The sequence below is a fragment of the Myotis myotis genome, unplaced genomic scaffold (assembly GCF_014108235.1).
Source record: "Myotis myotis isolate mMyoMyo1 unplaced genomic scaffold, mMyoMyo1.p scaffold_m19_p_19, whole genome shotgun sequence".
Lineage (NCBI taxonomy): Eukaryota > Metazoa > Chordata > Mammalia > Chiroptera > Vespertilionidae > Myotis > Myotis myotis.
Genome location: NW_023416323.1, coordinates 25,311,049 through 25,323,392, shown reverse-complemented (window position 1 = coordinate 25,323,392; position 12,344 = coordinate 25,311,049). Strand labels below are relative to the sequence as shown.

The following is a 12,344-nucleotide window of genomic DNA, read 5'->3' as shown; positions in this document are numbered from 1 at the left end:
TTTGATTGCAAAAAGCAAACTTAATGATGCAAAATAATCATAAGAAAGGTGCTGGATGTCTTTCATTTCCCTTTCTGGTCCGCTCTCCCCCTTCACCTTGCTGGCCTCCAGCAGCCTGACCCTCAGGAGGAGACCGCAGCACGGCTCCCGGCTCCCCCGGCTCTCTGCCTTCCTGCTGGGGTCAGTGGGGGTGGGGTGGGGCGGGGGTCGGGGAGGCCCCAGCAGGGGCAGGGCCCGTGAGGGTAGGAGAGAGAAGTCAGGTCTTATTCTCGGTTCCCAGGCGGCTTCCCTCTATGGGGGCGCAGCTCCTTCAGGCGGCCCTGTCTGCACAGCTGCCCTTTCGGGGTTCCATCACCGCTCGCCCCTTGTCCCTTTAGCTCTAGGTGTGTCCCCATTGTGGTTAGAAGCCTGTGCACTTTACTATCCTTTGTCGGTTCCCCTAAATCCTGCCCACATCTTTGTAAACATTCCCTCTATTGAAACTCCTCGAGGAGCCGTGTGACTGCCGACAGGTTTTAGGCAGGACGGTGTCTGCTGCAGCCATTGTGGCCCCATGGGATTCTGGGATTGGGTTGCTCACCCGGGAGGAGTCAGGAAGGCTGAGACCCTGGTCACGGCAGAGTGGCATCACAAGTTCTCAAAATGACACTGGAGGCGGCAGAGGCTAAAGTACAGGTGGGAACAGGTACTGGAGGCAGAGGCTGTGGCACCAAGTTCCTGCAGCATCAGTGGCGACCATAAATATTGGGGAGTCATACAAACGGCCAATGAGCACAAGGAAAGATGATCAAAGCCACCAGTCATTTTGAAATGCACATCGACACCACAGCAAGGTTTCACACCCATTAGGATGGCGAAGGTAAATGAAAACAAAAAAAAAAAAAAAAAAGAAGAAAAAGAATTGGCAAAGGTGTGGAGAAATCTGAATCCTGTGCACTGTTGGCGGGAATGGAAAATGGTGCAGCCACTGTGGAAGCATATGGAGGGCCCTCAAAATATTAAGCAGATCTATCATAGGATTCTGCAATTCCACTTCTGCATGAAAACCCCCACGAATTAAAAGCAGGGTCTCTAAAAGATTGTACACCTATGTTCCTAGCACTGGGAGGGCCGAGGGCCCCGCCCCCCAGCTGAAGAGGGACACCTGCACCTGAGCTGGCTCCCAGGCCTCCGCACGCGTGCACGAGGGTGCAGGGCCCCGGCCAGCTGTCTGCTCCCAAAGCCACTGCCAGGGCCACAGGTTGCCTCAGGCTACCGAGGCCCCTCCCCCATTTGCCCTGCCCTTCCCCCACTCAGACCCCTGCCATAGGAGTGAGAGGGGGGTGGACACACTTGGATGATCTGGGCCCCTGCTCAGCAGTGCCTCCACCGGGGCTCTCCTAGGTGCACTCCTTGGTCAGCCCAGCCCAGCCTCCTGCCCTGGCTCTTGGTGAGCCTAGGAGCGCTCCCCAGGCTTTGCCCTCGCTGTTCCCTCCGCCGGGTCGCTGCCTGGGCACATACTATAAGCACCCCACCTTGCGTGTATGGAAATAGGGTCAGAGAGGGCCTGGTGCCGATACCTGTATGTGAACACCACGCTACGATCATCAATGCGACAGAAAATGGAACCAGCCATGACGTATTGTTTTCCCTGTGCGTTTTGGGGAGCAGCATCACCCTCAATTTCTCCCCAGTTTGCCAATTGCTAGGAAAGGGCCCCACTCCTACCCTGTTGTCCAAGCCAGAACCAGGCCTCCCTGTTCCCATGATCCCGCCTAGTCCAGCCTGCATCAGCTTTCGGGGGGGCGATAGCAGGGGCCCCAAGGTGGTCCCGGACCCAGGTCTGTGTGACCGGCAGGGGGCGGCTTGCCTTTCCAGGCCACACCTCAAGCAGCCTGAGGGGCCACACAGACGTCGAAGCCTCACTGAGCCTTCTTGGACATCCATCCCTGAAACTCGGGGAGCACTCAGCCCCTGGCCACCTGTGCCCTCACCTCCACCTCCCTACTTAACCACACTGCCCAGGGGTTTTTGAAGAACTTACAGACCAACTAAATTACTTGTCTGAGGCCCTCCAGCCCGTGAGAGACTAGGCTGTGGCTTGCCCAGGTCTGGCTGCTGCCACAGGGCCACTCCCAAGGCAGGGCTTGGGGAGGAAGCCGAGTGCAGGGGAACGAAGAACAACCATGACATCTCATTTCCTCTTGGCTGTGAGTCAAGGTCCACCTAAACCAGTGCCCCTTTGCCTTGACCCTGGCCCCACGCACAGCCGTGGCTGCAGCTGCTGCTGTCCCAGGCGGGCCTGCTCGGACACATCCTGCCCACTTGGCACCTGCCCAGGAAAAAGAGGGTCACCTCAAGGTCCCCAGATAACAGCCCGGTCACAGGGATAAAAGGGGGAGCCTCCCAGGCCCGTGCCCTGCACCTCCCTGACAGTGACACCATGGCCTTCCTCTGGCTCCTCTCTTGCTTCGCCCTCCTGGGCACAGCCTTTGGTGAGCGCTGGGGCCGGCAGCGGCCGGGAAGGCTGTCCCCCAACCCTGGGCCCACTCCCAGTTCAATCACGCAAGGTGGTGTGGCCTGAGCGCGTCTCAGCCCGAGCCTCAGCAGCCCCACCTCTAGAACGGAGACGGTGGGAAGACTGGATCAGACCAGCCAGTGTGAGGCCCTGGGGAGGTGGCTGCTCCTAGGGCTGCCCCGAGGCCTCACACCTGTGCAGGGGAACAGGGAGGACAAATCCAGAGGGACGGAAAGCTCTCTGGAGAGTTGGTGATTCCCAAACCGATTCAGAGAGTGAGCAGGAAGACAGCCCCTACCAGCCCTTTCGGGCCCTTTTAAATTCTTGTCTGCGGAGGGCTTACTATGTTCCCAGAACAACTTCGTGCTTTACCTGTTGACTCATCTCATATCCGTAAACCAGCTCTGCGAGGTTAGCAACGATATGGTCCCATTTTGTTGATGGGAACACAGACTCAGCGGCTAAGCAAGGCAATGATGGGGCTGCCCAGGCATTAGCCCTGCACCACCACACACTCAACCTGCCGGGCTTGTCTGGGCTGAAGCACAGGGCACCCTGAGCTCTCCCTGGGAATTCCTGGGGCAGTGGGACCTGGGTGGGGGGCCCAGAGGTGACCTTGGCCTCTGCCCCTCACCTCATACGCCCACCTCAGGCTGTGGGGTCCCCGCCATCCACCCCGTGCTGAGCGGCCTGTCCAGGATTGTCAATGGGGAGGACGCTGTCCCCGGCTCCTGGCCCTGGCAGGTGTCCCTGCAGGTGAGTGAGGAACACGCTGGGGTGGGGGGCCCGCGGGGCTGCCGCTGTCCGGCCGGCGCTGACCTCCGTCCTCCTCCAGGACAAAACCGGCTTCCACTTCTGCGGCGGCTCCCTCATCAGCGAGGACTGGGTGGTGACTGCCGCCCACTGCGGGGTCAGGTGAGGCCCGGGGTCCCCAGGAAACCCATTGGGTGGGAGGAGGGCCTTCTGAGCTTCATTCCTCAGTTTCCTAATTGGAAATGTGTAGAAAACTCAAGTCTTGCTGGCCTCCCAGGGGTCACTGGGAAGGAAACACTCACAGGCTGTAGCACAGCTGTCCCAGGGCAGCTGTTGGCATTCGGAGCTCCTGTCTCTGATCACCACACACACACACACACACACACACACACACACACACGCACACGCACATGCACTCACACTCACCACCTCATAGCAGGAACCCCCTCCTTTCTCTTCAGAACCTCCCACCTGGTTGTGGCCGGGGAGTTTGACCAGGGCTCAGATGCTGAGGACACCCAGGTGCTGAAGATTGCCAAGGTAAGGTGGCCCAGGCAGGGCAGGCTAACGGGGCTGGGCCAACATCCTGAGAAAGCCCTGGGCTGCGGGGAAGCAAAGGAAGCCAAGTTCCTCCCGGTCACCCAATATTCCATCCAGATGGGCAAAAGCAGAAAGCAGGGGGTGAGGTTCCATGCAGGGGGGTCGGCACCTCCGTCCTGGGCCCATGAAAGCAGCTGCCGAGCTGAAGTGGCCCGTGGTCAGAGGGGACGGAGGTGATGAGGGCGACCCAGCCCTGGGTTGGTTTCTGCTCAGACCCCAACTGTGGCTGTCCGCCCCATCTCAGGTGTTCAAGAACCCCAAGTTCAACATGTTCACCGTCAACAACGACATCACCCTGCTGAAGCTGGCCACGCCCGCCCGCTTCTCCCAGACCGTGTCCGCCGTGTGCCTGCCCGATGAGGCCGACGACTTCCCCGCCGGCACCCTGTGTGCCACCACCGGCTGGGGCAAGACCAAGTACAACAGTGAGTGACCCGGTGGGCGGGCGGCAGGTGGAGGCTGCGGGCAGGGGGGCTGCTGGTGCTGACCACCACCGGCCCTTCCAGATGCCAACACCCCCGACAAGCTGCAGCAGGCGGCCCTGCCCCTCCTGTCCAACGCCAGCTGCAAGAAGTTCTGGGGCAACAAGATCACCGACCTCATGGTCTGCGCCGGCGCCAGCGGCGTCTCCTCCTGCATGGTATGGCTGCCTAGGCTCGCTCTGCACCCCTCCCTCCCCGCCTTGTAGCAGGAACCCCCTCTTTTCTCTTCAGAACCTCCCACCTGGTTGTGGCTGGGGTGGGTTCAGGCAAGAGCCCAGGCCAGGGGCGTGGGCAGAGGGAAGTGGGGAGCAGGCAGGCTCCTTCCTGGGTGCTCCTAGCCGAGGCTGGGAAGGACCTTTTGGCAGGCCACCACAGTGCAAGATCCATGGATGTCGAGTTCTGAGCAAACAGCACCTCCTGGAGCTGTGCAGGGCGCCGCCGGGGCAAGGAACGGGTGCCCAGGGCTCCAGAGGCAGCCCTTGCTCCTCACCGTGGCCCCACAGCCCTTGCTTTCCTCCTATCAAACCAGCGTTGTGAGCCTCCATCACAGAACCTCACCCTGGGGTGGCCCCGACTTCCAGGGCATGAGCTAAAAGAGCTGCTCAGGTTCCCATAATCCTTCCAGGAGACGGGTGCTGGGTCTAGGGCTGCCAGGCCCTGGACTGGGCTCTGGGAACCATCCAGGGGCCTCTGGGCCAGGCGACCCGGGCTGCCAGACCCAAGCCCTCTCCTCCTCCTGCAGGGCGACTCTGGTGGCCCCCTGGTCTGCCAGAAGGATGGAGCCTGGACCTTGGTGGGCATCGTGTCCTGGGGCAGCGGCACCTGCTCCACCTCCAGCCCTGGCGTGTACGCCCGGGTTACAGAACTCATGCCCTGGGTGCGGCAGATCCTGGCCGACAACTGAGGCCCTGGCCCTGCCAACCCTGCTCCCACAAAGCTCAATAAACCCGTAAAAACATGTTGATGGCATCCGTCTCTTGTGTCAGGGCCTGTAAGGCCTCACTCTGCTCCTGAACTTGGGCCTTCACTCCACCTAATGCAGGGGGTCCTGGGAGGGTCCCTCCTTCGTCACCTCCCCAGAGTGGCCAGGCAGATGAATGGGACCTTGGCCCCCAGCTCCCACCTGGGCTGCGGGGTGCTCACCATCCGCCCCCTGCTCAGTTCTTGGCTTGGCCTGGTGCCGGGAAGTGGCATTCAGAGGACGGCCTACTGTTGGTCCCACACCTGTGGCTCCAGGAACCCTCCCGGGAGCTGCCCCCTGGCTGCCTCTCCCAGGCCTACTGGAGCCACTGGTGGGGACCCACCACACCCAGTGGTTGATGAGGGAACTATTGCCCTTTCCCGGCAGCTTCTGTCCTATTAAAGAACCAGTCAGTGCCCAGCCGGTGTGCTCAGTGGTTGAACATTGACCTATGAACCAGGTTGCAGACTCTATCCCCAGTAGGGGGTGTGCAGGAGGCAGCCAATCAATGATTCTCTCTCATCATTGATTTTCTATCTCTCCCTCTCCCTTTCTCTCTGAAATTAATAAAAACATAATTAAATAACAAACAAAAAAACCAGCCAGGAGAGCCGTGGCCTAGGCAGAGCAGGCCTGACTCTCAGAACCTCCAAACCAGACCCGGACATCTGCCTCCCAGGCCAGACTTTGTGGCGGGCTGGACGCACCCCCAGCTCCCAAGGCCTGGCCTCCATTAGCAAACCTGGCCCCGCCTTGCAGGGGACACTGGCCCTGTCTCCGTGGCCCAGCCGTTTCCTGTGACCTTGGCTTCTTCTGCTGGGACCCTCCCCCTCCCCAAAGGACGTCCACAGCCTCACCACAGGTCTCCTCAACCCAGTCCTACCCTGGGCATCACCGTGAGCACACCCCACCTTCCCTCTAAGGGTCCTCCTGCCTCTCACACTTCAGGAGGCTGCTTTTCATTTTTAAAATTTTATTTAAATGTAGACTGTTAGTCAAATGATTGGAAAATCAATAATGAAAAATAGTTTTTTAGGGGTTTCTCTTGGTGCTGAGGAGCACATCTCAGTGGCACTGACCCCTGGGGGTACACAGCACCCTCATGGGGCTGAGGTCAGCCCCCAGGGGTCACCAAGGCCGTGTGGGCCAAGGGGCCTGCACGCTTGTGGCCTGGCTGCCGAGCTGGGACCTCCCCAGGCCTGCAGCGCCCTCAGGGAAGACCCCAGCCTGCTCCCTGGCCCGGGCTCTGGGGGCCTAGCTCTGCTTGGGCCCTGAGCCCACACCCTGCCCTGTCATAAATATGTACAAATCCCTGACAGGCTGGGCACCAGGCCTGGGGAAGCTGAGGATGCCTGTCCCCAGGCCTGCAGCACTGAGACTCTCGGGGAAGTGCTCGGGGCAGCTCGGACCATCACTGCCCTCGTCCCCCACCCTTCATCCCTCAGGTCACTGTCTTCAGGCAGCTGCCAGCTGGCCCAGGACCCGGCGGAACTGCTGAGTGCTATGGCCCAGCTCCTTGACCCTGTCCACCATGTCCTGGGCGGCGGTGGGCGATGGGTACTGCAGGGCGGCAGCCTTGGTGGTGGCCACGATGCCACGCAGGAGGTCGCAGAGCAGGTTGCTGTAGTGAGTCACCTGGCTGCGGACGTCAGCTGCCTTGGCCTGCCGCGACAGCGTGTCCCCGATGAACACCAGCTTATGGGCACTGAGGATGACAAACTTGCTGTGTGCCACAAAGATCTTGGGTGGCTGGTTGGTGGCCACGGCGGTGAAGAAGGCGTCCACCGCGTTGGTGAGCGTGGTCAGGTTCGCCTCGCACTGCTCCAGGTAGAAGAGCAGCAGCTGCCGGTCCGAGGGCCCCAGGCTGCCTGTCCGCCCTGGGGCCAGGGACTGGGCCGACGTCCAGTTGGTCAGGTCGTGGTCGATGGGCCGGGACACCTCTTGCTCCAGCCGCTCAAACTGCTTCAGCTGGGGAGAGGGAAGGCAGAGTGAGACCGCAGCCACAGAGCATGAGGGCTCAAAGGGGCGGCACTCGGAGTCCGCAGCAGCGGGGACAGGCTCCTGTCCTATTGGCAGAGCATGTTCTAGAGCAGTGGTTCTCAACCTTGGCTGCACATTGGATCACCTGGGAATCTTTTTAAAATCCTGATTTCTGGGTCTCATCCTCTGGAAGTTGTTTCTTTGTTACTAATGTTGTGGCCTCACCCCATAACAAAGAAACAGAATTTCCGGAGGATGAGGCCCAGAAATCAGGATTTTAAAAAGATTCCCAGGTGATTCCAATGTGCAGCCAAGGTTGAGAACCACTGTTCTAGAGATTCTCCAAATAACTTTTGTCAAAATCTCCTTTATGATTCCATTTCTATCACATTTTAAAAATGGCACGAGAGACATGGAGAACTGAGTGGCTGTGAGGACGAGGGACATCACTCTTGTCTGGGTGCTGCTCTCTAATCAGTCAGAACATAATCGTGGGGAAACTCTTTGCAACTCCCTGTGAATTTATAAATATTTCAAAATGAAAAGTAAAAAAAAAAGAATCATGTTCTTAACATATACAACATAAAAAGACTTAATTAATGCACCAAGCAGAGAACCTTATGGGTGACATTTCTGCGTTTATTTTGTGCTAGTCTATGTCTTAATTTTTATTATCTTCATAATCAGAATAAAACTCCCTTAGTTTTTGTAAACTGTCTTTTTCAAGTGATCCAAAATATGAAGGAGATTCTATATTTGCAGATAAATGATTTATAAAGAAAACTGGGTACAATTTGAATGTTCGACAATAATGCTATATGACCTTATAAAATAATTTATGAGGAATGTGTAATGCCATGGAAAAACGGGTGAGATAAAGGCAGATGTAACCGCTCACAATGTACCATGTTAAACACTCCTCCGGGTAACCGGCTTCTTTTCCTGCTCTCTTATACTTTTCTCTCTGTGTTCACTAAAAACGTCCACCATGCTTACTCTGCTAGTGTCAGCCCAGCGAACGCATGGGGACAGGAAGCAGGGGAGTGGGGCTGGGAGGGGGGGCCCAGGCTCAGCTCCGCAGGCCGGCTCTGACAGACAAGCAGCTTTTGCTGAAGCAGCGGGCGTCCCGCGTCCTCACCTGCTGCAGCTCCAGCTGGCCCTTCCCCTGCCGCATGATGTTGCCCTTTTCCAGCAGCTCCTTCTGAGTCTTCTCAAACTCTTCCTTCCCCTGGAGGGGAGACACAAGGACTGGGCTGAGCCAGGAGCCCCCAGACCAGGAGGGAGCGCGGTGAGAAGAGTGGCCACCAGGTGGCGCTGCACACTGCACCAGGCTCACCCGGAGACCACGGGGCCCAAGGTGGGTCAGCTTCCAGAGGAAGCAGCCCTCCTGGGCCTCCTCCATCTCTGGCCAGCACAGGGAGGGGTGGGCATACTCCATGTGGCCAAGGCCAGCCTCCCTGCTCTCGTTCTGGGGCCAGAAGTCACATTCATGCCCATCCCCTAGGCCAGTGGTCGGCAAACTGCGGCTCGCGAGCCACATGCGGCTCTTTGGCCCCTTGAGTGTGGCCACGAAGTTTCAATCGCACTGTACATGCGTGCCCGCACATGGTATTTTGTGGAAGAGCCACACTCAAGGGGCCAAAGAGCCGCATGTGGCTCGCGAGCCGCAGTTTGCCGACCACTGCTCTAGGCATACAAAGCCTGCGCCCACCTGCCCCTGACCTGTGCTGACCCCGTGCCAGATCTCAGCCTGGAATGCTGAGACCACCTGGCTGGCACCCCGGTCTCTGCTCAGAGGACCACCTTCCCATCACCTTGCTTGTTCCCCCTTGCCTGGAAGTATCTTTGTCTTTGCTTATATTTCAGGACCCACCTCCCCAAACAGAACAGCCACCTCTGCCCTGGTCACCTGCAGGACCCTGATGACAAGGATGCATTGGCCCAAAGGCCTGAGGTGGGGAGAGGAATGGGCTTCTGGGGTGCCCTCTGGCCTAGAAGCTCAAAGTGAGAGGAGGACAAGGGACCCACCGAGGCCCTCATGGGGCCAAATCCTCCTTTGGCCACAAAAGCCCTCAGTGAGGGTGATAAGGGTCCCACGACAGGGGTGGAAAAATCAGAGCTCAAAGAGGACCGGGAACTGGGCAGGGCGGGCACCCACCTGCAGGTGGACATAGTCGTAATCCTCCATCCAGCCCCCCTCACTGTTCTCATACTGCCCATCCGGTGAGTCCTGGGAGGTGAACTTGGGGGGTGAGGGCAGGGGCCGGGACTGGATGCTGCTGGCCTTGTCGGTGGGGATGGGATGCAGGCAGCCACCCCCCTCGGACCCTGAGACAGGGGCCTTGGTCCGTCTGAAGAGCAGTGAGGCATTGCCATGCAAGAAAGAAGCCAGCTGCTTGGCATCCTCGGGCACAGCCCGTGAGCAGGCCACCAGGCGGTCCAGGTCTTCAGAAGTGGCCCCAGGGCCTCCTCGGCTACTGTCAAAGGTCTGGCCATGGGCCACCAATGTCTGGTACACGTCCTCCATCTTCTGCAGTTGCCGGCTAAGCTTGGCATTCAGTGTACGGTCAGAAGTGTGGGCAGAGTTGCCCACGGCGCTGCGGGCAAACTCCAGCAGCTCATGGACGGCCCCCTGGACAGCAGCCACAGCAGCCCGCAGGTCCTGTGCTGGGGGCTCCTGAGGCTCCGTGGTGCTGCGCCAGCCCCCACACCGGCCAGCACTGCTTGCCACGTCCAAGAGGTGGGTGACGGTGGCGCTCACACCCTGCTGTAGCCGGGTCAGGGCCTCCACAGCCACCTCCAGCTCCAGGGGCTCGCGGCCCGGCACCGGCGCCTCCAGGGAGGAGGCCGACTGGCTGCTGCGAGTGCTGCCTGTGCTGGAGGCAGACAGGCGCTTGGCATCAGCTGGGGCCTCTCGCTCAGCGGAGGGGGGCACCACGTACACACCATCGTCGGCCACGCTGCTGTCAGCCACCTCGGGAGGAAGAACCCGCTCACGGGGCACGTCGTAGAGAGTGCTGGGGCCAGGCCGCCGCAAGCCAGGGGGCACGTCATAGATGTCGGGAGCAGGGGGCGGCACGTCGTACACATCCTCAGCGGGTGATGAGTCTGGGGGGGGTGCAGCGAGGACCAACGGGTGGCGGGTTGGGTCAAAAGGCTTGGCCTTGGCGAAGGCAGGGGGCACGTCATAGGTTTCTTCACGCAGTAGTGGGCCATCAGGGACGTCCTTGCTCACGGACGGAGGAACATCATACACCTGAGGGGCCAAAGGGTGGTCAAGGCTGCCTGCCCATCTGCCCACCTGGACCCAGCTCCAGCCTGGTGCACATTCACCACCATTCTAGCCATAGGTATGGTTAAGAGCCCAACTCTGGGGCCAGGCCTGAGCTCAGCATCCTGGCTCCACTGTGTGACCTAAGGCAGATGACTGCTCACCTCTGAGACGGGAGATCTCCCCACAGGCTTGTTGTGAGGATTATATAGGTTAATTCACTGTGTGACTTCAAATACTCAGGGGGCGATCAGATATCACAACCCTACCACCACCACCATCACCATTCACTACCACCACCACCACTGCCATCACCATCACTGCCACCACTACCACCACCACCACCACCACCACCACCACCACCATCACCACCATTCACTACCACCACCACCATCACCACCACCATTCACTACCACCACCACCACCACCATCACCACCACCACCATTCACTACCACCACCACCACTGCCATCACCATCACCGCCACCACTACCACCACCACCACCATTCACTACCACCACCACCACTGCCATCACCACCACTGCCATCACCATCACTGCCACCACTACCACCACCACCACCACCACCACCACCACCATTCACCACCACCATCACCATTCACTACCACCACCACCACCACCACCACCACCATCACCATCACCACCACCATTCACTACCACCACCACTGCCACCACCCCATCACCATTCACTACTACCACCACCACTGCCATCACCATCACCGCCACCACTACCACCACCACCACCATTCACTACCACCACCACCACTGCCATCACCACCACTGCCATCACCATCACTGCCACCACTACCACCACTACCACCACCACCACCACCATTCACCACCACCACCACCACCACCATCACCACCACCATTCACTACCACCACCACTGCCACCACCCCATCACCATTCACTACTACCACCACCACCACTACCACTACCACCACCACCATCACCACCACCATTCACTACCACCACCACCACCGCCACCGCTATCACCATCACCATTCACTACCACCACCACCGCCATCACCACCACCACCATTCACTACCACCACCACCGCCGCCATCACCATCACCACCACCACCACCATTCACTACCACCACCACTGTCATCACCACCACCACCATTTACTACCACCACCACCACCGTCATCACCATTCACTACCATCACCACCGCCATCACTACCACCACCACCACCACCACCACTGCCGCCGCCTGTGTATTCCCTGCCCTGTGGCAGGTACTTGGCTGAGCTATCTGTGTATTACAGTCAGGGTGACAACACCTTGGCTTGTGCCTGATGCCCCCGCATTATTATTGGACCCCCTTTTGCTCTCGGAAGTGTCAGGTTTGGGTGATAGGCTCTGTAGTCACCTTCTGATACCCCATGTGTTCCTCTCACACACCGTGAAGAAGGCCCTTCACATGGCCCTTTTACAGCCAAAGACGCTGAGGCTCAGGAGCACCCATCGGAGAGTGAGTGAGGGCAAAGCTGGGATCCGGAGTCAGGTCTCCTGATGCCCCCACCCAACGCACACTCACAGTCATACCTAGACCCGAGCTCAGTCAGGACCAGCCAGTGAGGCCCCAGCACCCCGACTGCTCACCGCGTGGTGGCTGGATGGCGGCAGGCTCTTCTCCACACTGGGGGGCACGTCGTACACGTCCAGCGATGGGTCCCAGCCATTGGGACCCTTGACAGCCATGGGAGGTGTGTCATATACCTGGGGCAGAAAAGGTGCAGTGATACAGGTGCCAGGGCCCCCTGAGGGGATGGA

The 12,344-nt window shown here is 59.1% G+C and overlaps 2 protein-coding genes across 6 annotated transcripts in view; one reads left to right on the top strand and one right to left on the bottom strand.

Moving 5' to 3' along the window:
• Positions 1-1,305: 1,305 nt before the first annotated feature.
• LOC118674130 (chymotrypsinogen 2) lies at positions 1,306-5,291 on the top strand. Its single transcript, XM_036345464.1, has 7 exons — positions 1,306-2,474; positions 3,150-3,253; positions 3,333-3,412; positions 3,712-3,790; positions 4,095-4,275; positions 4,357-4,490; positions 5,075-5,291. Exons 1-7 carry the CDS (start codon positions 2,423-2,425, stop codon positions 5,234-5,236), a joined length of 792 nt encoding a protein of 263 aa, XP_036201357.1. The 5' UTR covers positions 1,306-2,422; the 3' UTR covers positions 5,237-5,291.
• Positions 5,292-6,249: 958 nt separating this feature from the next.
• BCAR1 (BCAR1 scaffold protein, Cas family member) overlaps positions 6,250-12,344 on the bottom strand; it is a 34,610-nt gene continuing 28,515 nt past the window's right edge. For 4 of the 5 annotated variants that reach the window (XM_036345457.1, XM_036345459.1, XM_036345461.1 and 1 more), the window contains 4 exons: positions 12,174-12,290; positions 9,432-10,529; positions 8,412-8,501; positions 6,250-7,261 (listed from right to left, as the gene is read on the bottom strand). In XM_036345457.1, coding sequence (XP_036201350.1) covers positions 6,749-7,261; positions 8,412-8,501; positions 9,432-10,529; positions 12,174-12,290 — 1,818 coding nt within the window. In that variant the 3' untranslated portion in view covers positions 6,250-6,748. The remainder of the gene's footprint in view (positions 7,262-8,411; positions 8,502-9,431; positions 10,530-12,173; positions 12,291-12,344) is intronic. The other variant, XM_036345458.1, reaches the window with a different exon arrangement.

What these genes read in the sequence shown, in the direction of transcription:
- LOC118674130 (XM_036345464.1), top strand. Translation starts at nt 2,423, where the DNA reads ATGGCCTTCCTCTGGCTCCTCTCTTGCTTCGCCCTCCTGGGCACAGCC. An exon ending in CCTCCTGGGCACAGCCTTTG is followed by an intron (nt 2,475 to 3,149) that starts GTGAGCGCTGGG and finishes CGCCCACCTCAG; the next exon opens with GCTGTGGGGTCCCCGCCATC. An exon ending in GCCGCCCACTGCGGGGTCAG is followed by an intron (nt 3,413 to 3,711) that starts GTGAGGCCCGGG and finishes CTTTCTCTTCAG; the next exon opens with AACCTCCCACCTGGTTGTGG.